This window comes from Pteropus alecto, unplaced genomic scaffold (assembly GCF_000325575.1).
Source record: "Pteropus alecto unplaced genomic scaffold, ASM32557v1 scaffold103, whole genome shotgun sequence".
NCBI lineage: Eukaryota > Metazoa > Chordata > Mammalia > Chiroptera > Pteropodidae > Pteropus > Pteropus alecto.
In genome coordinates, this window is record NW_006436288.1 from 1,118,634 (window position 1) to 1,127,712 (window position 9,079).

General features: G+C 43.6%; 1 protein-coding gene across 10 annotated transcripts in view; it reads right to left on the reverse strand.

The window, feature by feature from the left end:
* Window positions 1-212: 212 nt before the first annotated feature.
* The window catches only part of GSG1 (germ cell associated 1), a 15,606-nt gene continuing 6,739 nt past the window's right edge, over window positions 213-9,079 (reverse strand). Inside the window, exons 1-6 of one of the 10 annotated variants that reach the window (XM_025047367.1) lie at window positions 8,447-8,508; window positions 5,558-5,876; window positions 4,083-4,253; window positions 3,130-3,402; window positions 2,529-2,640; window positions 213-628 (exon numbers count right to left, since the gene is read on the reverse strand). In XM_025047367.1, the coding sequence (XP_024903135.1) occupies window positions 283-628; window positions 2,529-2,640; window positions 3,130-3,402; window positions 4,083-4,253; window positions 5,558-5,876; window positions 8,447-8,455 (1,230 nt within the window). In that variant the 5' untranslated portion in view covers window positions 8,456-8,508 and the 3' untranslated portion in view covers window positions 213-282. Of the gene's footprint in view, window positions 629-2,528; window positions 2,641-3,129; window positions 3,403-4,082; window positions 4,254-4,329; window positions 4,920-5,557; window positions 9,053-9,079 lie in introns of those variants that run through there. The other 9 variants (XM_025047369.1, XM_025047366.1, XM_006912637.2 and 6 more) reach the window with 9 other exon arrangements.

Here is a 9,079-nt window from a genome sequence, read left to right on the forward strand (position 1 = left end):
GTTACTCCTCTTTTTAGCTCCATTGCTTAGCCCAGAACTTGGCACGTAACAAGGAGAGAAGGGCATTCTGAACCCGTGAGACATGGGGGATGGTGAAAGGAGACAGCTGGGAAGGGAAAGGGAGCAGTGGCACCCTGGCACCACCCCTTCGGACTTGTTCTTTAACGTACCCTTATTCTTAACCTCTAAAAACCTTGCTCAAGAAACAGACATTGGCTTAAGCACATGTTGATAACAAACATGTAAAGTAGGGCTCAGACTGCTCTCCAAACCCACGTACTCCTAACACTGTTCTTCCTCTACAGATGAGCCAGCCAGCTCTTCTTTTAGCCCCTGGCTGGTGCCTTGTTGGAATCCCTTGTTGTGTAGCTCTGCGTAGAAGTCGACACCTTCGGAGACAGAGCGGATGGGCTGACTGTGGTACTGGTGGTAGCTGGTTAAAGGAACCCCCGGGTGGGCCGCACATGACAGCTGCTGGAGGAAACACTGGTGGTGATGTGGTAGGCAGCTCAGGTTTCCTTTGAAGCTCTTACTGTGCTTGCACTTGAACTCCAGCACCAGCCTGGTATATGTGTTGAAGGTGGTGACAGCCGATGCCATGCAGCAGGTGAAGGAAACCCAGGCTGTGCTAGGGACAAACAAACATACAGAAAAATTGGATAGTAAGAATCTTTCTCACAGGTTTGCAAGAAAAAGGCTGTGATTCCTTCCTACTAATAAACTAGACTGCTGCCTCATAGGGATTTAGGGGCTTTCCACCATATCGCAGGTATGTGGGCAAGAGAACCGAATTTGGTCTGGCTTAGGGCACATTCTGGACAATTTGTGGTAAAAGAGAGACTTGTGTAGTGTTAAAGTCAGACTAGGAGTTGAATTGATTGTTAGTGCCGTGCTTTTTAATACTTGGTGTACCTATTTTATATATGCATACATTATATATATGTATGCATGTATAAACACATGCACGCAATTTTTTGACTACTCTTTTTCAAGCTGCAGTTACCCTTGTATAATCTCCTTAGGCCTGCAGCTCCAGTGTATACGATGGACACAGTCCGATGTAATAGCCCCCTGCCACCCCAGCAGAGCCATCCCTTCACTCAGACGCTGGAGTCATCCTCCATCTTCCTTTGTTTTGAGCTTAGCAGTCTTAAGGGCCCACAGAGTTGAGTCTGTGAGAGCAGTTCAAGAAACTTTTACTATAAATCTGGAGGCATCGTAAGTTACACTAGTGGAATCTGCCCATTATGAAAACGATGTTCTCAGCTTGAGGGAGTTTATAGTGGATGCAAGAGAAGCTGGATGGACGCAACAAAGAAGGAAGGATACCAGAGAACTTTCTCAAACACAGTTCTAAAACTTGGATAGTCAAACCCCTAAATTTCCCGACGATTCTGGGAAGCCCAGGAAACAGGAAGTTGTGTGCGGTTAGTGAAGGAATTCATGAGGCCAAGTGATGGTGAAAGCTAGGCCACATGCTGGGACTGCATGTTCCTGTCTGCTGCCTCTGACAGACTAAGTAGACTCCGGCTGGGTACTGTGGTACTGGTGGTAGCTGGTTAAAGGACTTTTATAGTCTGAGCTTCGCCGTGGTAATGCCAAGGATGGCTTGAAGGCAGACAAAAGGTGAGAAATTTTGGGTCTGGAAAATGAGCTCAACTCACGTGGCAGCTGGTAGAGTAGACCAAAGACCCCTGAATCAAATAACACATATTCTACCATTAGAAAAGGGATAGGATCTCATAATAGACACGTATGGGTTTCCATATAGCCTCTTTTAGTGTGGAAACTTGAGCCCAGTGCTGTCTTTTCACACTTTTAAAGTACTTGGTACTTATCCAGACAGTTATATAAGTCCAAGTCGGAGAATAGAGTGTTCTTCAAGCGAGAAAGTGAGGAGCTTTCAAACAAAGAGGATGTTTACCTTCCTGTAGTTTTGCCATGGTTGCTGCTTTTTTTTTTTTTTTTTTAAAGAGAAATCTAAAATAACTGACCCCTTAGTTTTTTAAGGGTTAGGGAATGACTGGTAAGGGAAGTTTTATTTCTAACACAGTTGGGTGGAATAGAGGTAGGAAGAAGTTACTTTCCGTTATAGGAGAAGAGTAATAAGCAGTTCACAGGGAATGGAATTCAATCCACATTTCAAGGTTAATTCTCTATTTCTCTGTCCTCCAATGCTTCGAATCATATATATAAAATATAGAGCATCATTTCCATAAACCATACTAAACCAGTCTCATTTACCAAAGGCAACATACTCATCAGGGGAAGAAGTAATTGCTGTAGCTGTACTAGCAGAAAAACTGGACAACAGCCTCACAAAACAAGCTTAGAGGAATTCTCTCTGTACCAGCTCAGAAGGTGGGGGAAGAAAGGGTGTGGCCTGATGGTCCAGGCCTCTCTTTGACTGACAGGCCACTGGGATGAGGGATGAAGGGAAGGCAGAAGGACATGGAGCCAGTATCTAGTTGAGGGGAGCAAATCTAATGAAGATTGGCTAAAGAGTTCAGGAGATGGTAAGCACTTACTAGAATGCCCAGCCATAATTCCAAGCATGTGGCCTCCAGTCTTCTGGACCCAAGTTGGCAGTCGCCTGGAAGACTTGTGAATACATCATATGGGCCACCATCCCCAGAAGGCCTACAGAGGGAACAGGAAGGTGGCACCCTTAGAGAAAGGCTAGCATTGTCATCTACAGGGAACGTGATCTTGGAGCAACTTCCTCATTTTGCATCAAGTGAGGCATTCTGCCACCTATATGCCACCACATTTCCAGAACACTAATATGTGATGGGGGCTTCTCGAATGCTTATCTTTGCAATAGGCTATCCCAGACTTTAGGTTTAGAGCTTTGGAGGAAGTTTCTGCATCCAGGGCTGCTGCTCACTTTTCTTTCCTCCCATACCCCCAGTGTGAGCTTTAATCTTAATCTTATATATACATCTCTTACTTTAGCCAACAGTTTTAAGAAGCTATGTGTATGTCACAACTGAAAAGCAAACATATCGAGAAAACTTGAAATAAAAAAAACCCTAGAGATGCATCATTTTTCAAAGTACATAATGATCTAGTATAAAGCTTCACGTTATTTCAATTTAAAATGAAAAACACCTGTAACGTATCTCATACCTCCATTCTTTATGTTGTCTTTGGGCTCCTCGTTTCTCCCCTCTGGACAGAGACTGCCAGCTAGTGCATCAGGGGCAGCAGAGGACACCCACCCTGTCCAGCTTTGGGGGTGCTCACCTGACAGGACGGAAGAGATAGCAGCGAAGGCGCTCAGCTTGAGCCCGCAGCCAGGGTTCCCAGTAAACAACAGCAAGTCCATTAGTAGCAGGAGGAAGCTAATGAGTTCAAGTCCAATGTAGGCGAATTGGGCTCCCAATGATAACCATAGGATCTCTGTTGGAAAGCAGAGGAAGATGAACTCTTACTCTGCCAGTTAAATAACTGAACAAATGGCGAACAAATGATGCCTATTAGAAGAGCTCTAAGCCTCACAGCATCAGAGAAGGGAGAATGAGACAGAGCTGAAACCAGGTGGGAGCATTCCTTAATTTAGGGTTCTTTGCTATCACCCCACAGCTCTCACTCTGCTCAGTATGCAATACATAATCAAGTAAACTTGATTGACTGTAAATACTGTTAGGGAGATTTGAGAAGAAATCTAATTTTCACAAAGTCTTGCAGGGATATAACATTGCTATTTATCATTTTTGTTTCTCTTATTCCTTATTTCATTTTGGACAATCAGTTTTGTTTCTTCCCTCCCTCCTTCTCTCTCACTTTACAAAAAAAAAAAAAAAAAAAAATTGTTGGAGCCAAAAAGGAGAAACCTAAGCTTTTCCACATGGTTACTTGGCAACAAGAGTAGGTTAGAGCTGTTGGTGGTTTTCTATTTACGAATTTGTCCCCGCTGTTCCTTTTTTGAATTCCTGCATATGAATGAAAGTCAGCTCTAGAGGGAATTTGTGTCACTCTGTGGGGCTCAGAAGAAGAGAAAGCAGGAGATCACAGAACAATTTAGATCCAGAGAAGCCCCAGACTCAATGACAACTAAATTTGTTATCAAACCCACATACTTGCCACAAGCCCCAAGGGAAGGTGGGGGAGGAAAGCCTTCTCCATTAACCGCTTCCCTCCAAATCGGAGAGTGGGGTGACGTGGGCCTTGCAACGTGGCAAATTCCAGTAGTCCTTTCTCACCTCTCTCGGTTGGTGGTGTGAGTTCAGTGAAGCTTCGGCACCTCTCCCCTGAAAAAGACAAGGTCCGGTTTCATGGAGGTGCTTCCGTGGACAGCTGGGAGGAACGCTTCCCCCTTTCCCATACCTGGTGTCACTGTTTGTTCCGACATGGTGCTTGCCCTGCATGTAGTAGGGCAGGCTCTAAATGTCTCTTCTTGAAAGCAGTTAGGAGTGCATGGATGAATGAATGGCAGAGAAAGTCACCAGGATTAATTTCTGTCTCCTAAATTCCTGATAGTGAAGAATTCCACGTTTCCCTGAGAGTGCCTACACAGGGACTGTTTCTGTTCCTGTGTCAGGAAGAGTTAGTTGATGAATGACCTAGCGTTAACCAACACTGTTTGCTGCCGCTGTTCCACGGGTAGGAATGGCTCTAAATTGTTGCTGGGACTGGGGTTGGAGCTGCGTTGAGTGGCACAATAATAACTTAAATTCGCACACGTTTATATTCCTCTTCTGTCTCCTCTTTTTCCTTAGCCCAAATCCGGAGAAGTAGCAGATTGCAAATTGTCCAAGATTCTGGGCTTTAGAAAAACTTCACTACCAGGTGATCTCTGAATGCTTCGAGCAGAGAAGGGGTGGGGGTGGCCTTAGTCCAATTGCTCCTATCCTGAACTACATGCTAACTGATGCATGCTGGCACAATGCCCAGTTTGCGAGTGTGCACCAAGCGGCAGGAGCCTGGGGGTGGGGGGTGGGGAGCAGTGGGGGGAGGGGAGGGCGTCTGTTTTCAGCTCCCTGAAAATGTCCTTACAGGATCTAGTTACTCTTTCTGAGCTTCAGTTCTCCTACCTTTTAAATTATAACAGTAATACTTAGAATGAGAAAACCTTTTTTGAGAGGGAGGGGGAGGAAGGGACTTTAAAGGTGACCTACTCTGATTCTTCCATCTCATTAGTGAGAAAATCAAGGCCTGTAGAAATGAAGTTATACATATAAGGTCAGAGCTGGGCAGAGTAGGGCTTTTTCTGTAACAGTCATCTCTCCTTGTTTTGTCTCTAAACAGCAATTCTAGTTTGCTAGGATGGAAATTCTCATAATGTTGAAAGAAAGTCTAAATGAAACCCTTTAAGGGCAATGATATTTTAAACCAGCAAGTCCACTAGACAGATGAGAGGTGAAAAGCCAGATGGGCTTTTGGCCTGATTGAAAGGGAGTCCTAAGGAGAAGGGACACGACACAGAGGTGGGAGATGCGGAGGTTGGGGATGCGGCTAGTGTGGTGTGGGAGAGTGCTGTATACTTCCCACTGGTTCTTTGCCTGCATAAGATCCCTTTGGGGGAGGGGGTGAGAATCAGACAGGAGGAGGCTACCTGGTTCTTCCACAGTTTCCTCACAGGATAGCCACATGCCACTCCGGAAGGTATGGTAGGAGAAGCGGTCATCCCCAGTCTCCCAGCTGTATTGTACCACCTCCTGGGATGATGCGTTGGTGCTGCCCCCATCCAAGGGCATTGACATGTCAAAGCACTTGGTTGCCAGACCTTTTCCGCACAGGGGCTTGGGCACCTTCTGTGTGCCCACAAACCAGTAGTTGCTGAGCAGGGATGCTGTGGAGAGGCTGAGTGATAGCAGGTTGAGGACGGCAGATAGGAATGTCCGTTGGCCAGAGAAGCCCTTCGGGAGCTCCATCTGTAACAGACAAACATGTGGAGAACTGATTTCAGAGCCTCCTTAGAGATCTGGACATCCCTCCCTGCAGTCCCCTAAGCTCAAGCCAGTTTCCTCTAGCATGATGGGCACAACCAATTGCTGGGCGTTTTCTCCAAGGAGCCCTGTGGAAGCTCGGCTTCAGGAGTGGCCTGGAGTAGGTACCATAGCAATGATGTTTATTTAAGCTGGACCTTCTTATACTAAAGTGCTTACTGAAGATGATCTGAGTAAGCATCAGAATCTCAATCGGAGAGTGATTAAACTGAGACTAGTATATATCAGGTCGAGAGAAAGAATTGGGAGCTGTCTAAATGTTCTTGCTGGTAATTATTTTTGGTTTGCCTACGTTGAAAGGTAGCAGCACTGACTTGCTGAGGTATTTGTGATTGCAACAATGTGAGTTTTTGGTGTCCTCTTCCCTGCATTATAGAGTCCTCTGAGAGGAGTAAAGGTGGACATGTCGTATCAATGAATGTTAAACTGGATTACTGCAGAAGGAGTGGATGCAGATGGAGGCTTTGGGGCCTTGAGGATAAAAGAGAGCAGGGGACCAACTGGGATGTGAGGCTATTGAAACGTCTGGGGAGGAGAGGAAGCTATGGGTTCTGAGAGGTGGTTGTCTGGGTCCAGCTTCCATCCACTGCCACTGAGATGATAGAATCTCAAATGGGAGGTGGCTGTGTGGTGCTCACGAAGGCTAGACACCAAGTGTTGTGGCCAGGTAGCCACAGAAAGGGTGACCTTGGTGGGTAGAAAGGAACCTGGAGGGTTATCACCGCAGCTCGATGCCGTAGTGGAGCCTGATTCACAGTGGGGACACAGTGTGTGGCAGCAGAAAGATCTGTGGCCCATGTGGCTCTGCCTGGAGCCACTGACCTTGTTTTTAGTCTCAGAGAAGAGAAGGGCTAGTTGAAAAAAATGACCAATAGTAGTAGATATTTGGACTTTGGGGAGTGGTGGCTGGGAGCCAGATTTAATTTGATTTAGAAAAATAAAGAAATATGACAGGTCTTGCACTTTGTGTTATGGAGTAGTTTATGCTATTGCATTAATACATACTGAATGGAAAAGAAGCCCACATTTAGTTGCTGACAGATGCTTCTTAAACCATCTTGAGCTTTCCAGGGGATCTCTCATATCAGAATTAATCAGACCCAAATCTGCTTAGCTTAAGAGATGTAAATGAAACCATAGCTAAATAGGATAGGCTCATAAATCTGCCTCTTTCATCATCTCCAGCTTAACATTTTTCTACATTCAACAGAGAACTTTATCTTAGAAATATAACAGTTTGTTCTTCAGAATTTACAGAGACTAAAACAGTGCATACTACAGACAAAGTGCAGATTATTTTATGGCAATAAGAAATATACAAGGTTCATATGTATAAGAAAACCAATAGGCAAAATGTATGATAACACAGTTTCTAGAAAGCAATCTACTAATATGATTTAAAAAAAAATAGCAAAAAACAAATTAAATCCACTAAGAATTGTCAGACTGTGCAAGACTCTGGGTGACCTTGGTAACAACCAAAAAACTACAGCATCTGGAAGGAAGAAAGATCTTATATTGATAGGTATGGGAGTCGTATGTTGCCCTCATCCCCAGAAAAGAATGTTTTCAACATGGAGTTATCCTTTCTAATTATTTTTATATTCATTGCCCGAATAGGAAATAAACTTCCAGGTAAACCATCTTCATTACTTTACATAAAGATTGAATTAAGGATACAGGCAGTTCTGCATTTTCAACAACTTTATTTTCAATCTTATATGACTTGGAAATTTGTTTACTATCGTATCACTTCAGATTTTAAACTCTATCCTCAATCCATTTCAAGTTACACATATTTGTAAATCGTTCTGCAGGTTATTCAGAAATAGGAATAATGCACCTCACACTATGTACAACCACTTTACAGCACCAAGGTGACAACTAATTTAAGAAATAAGTGATTTGAGAAACAAAGGATAAAAAAGAACTTGGAATGAAGCTCAGAGGGGCCGCTCCCAGAAGGAGTATTCACCAAGGATAGACACAGAAAAAAACTCCTTCAAGAATTATTTTGATAATCAAATGGGAATCCATTTAAGAGCCTTTTCAAGAATTATCTTCAACACCTTTAGTGCCCCCATCACATATTTTTTCTCCCCGCAAAATGCCTTTTCTCTCCAGTATCCACATACCTCTTGAATTGGAAGAACAAATCTAATTTTGTAATGGTTTTCTTAAGATTATCAAGAGGAAGCAGCAGTTATAAGAAAAGTTATATCTTTGCATATGCTGGTAAACCCCATGCCAAGGTGACTCTACTCTCTAGGAAAGGGACAAATAGTGGCTTCCCCGGGTTCAGATCATTAGGAAGTACATAAGTGCCAAAGTGTCACTAACTCTTTCATCAACATAGGTTGACGGAAAAACTCAGAATTATCATAAGCTTAACATAGGTAACAAATTGATGAGACAGGCACACCTCTTAAAAGAATCAGATACAAAATAATTATGTAATGTAAGTTCTGAGCAACAAGAGAGAGAAGCTAGTTTACCTTGGCCATGGTCAGTCTTGCAGCTTGTTTGGAAGGACTGCAGTATGCTGTCTGCACTTCAAATCTCTTTGGTTTAATGTTGAAAGAATGGAAACTAGCCTCCGCACCCACCCAACTCCCCCTCCCATCTCTCCTCTTCTATCTCTCTCTCTCTTTTTTTTTTTTTTTTAGAGTACCTCATGATTAAATGCTGCCTTGCAGGGAACTTGGACATTTAATAATTGACAATGCAATCATGTCCCAGCTGTTCTGGGAGATTACACAGGAGAGCTTGCCAATAGGGATCTGGAATTAATCACAAAGAAGCAAGGACCTGCATTCACAAAGTGAAGCTTCTTTAAAAATTAAATGATGATTTAGTTTCCATCTAACTGCCATTTCCTAGGTAACTGGTGTGAATGGATTGGGCTTGATTTTATGGCAGACACAGAAAATATTACAGGGTCATCATTAATACAGAAGTTCCCATTCCCTTGTTAAGGATTTTCCATCCATTTAATAAGCTCTATTCTCTGCAATGTCAGGGTCTCATAGAGCCATGGATACAAAATAGTTTCCTTGTGTCACATGGTCTCCACCCTCCAGTTAGCATCATTTGTAAAGACTATTAATGTCATTCCTCCATTTGGAATG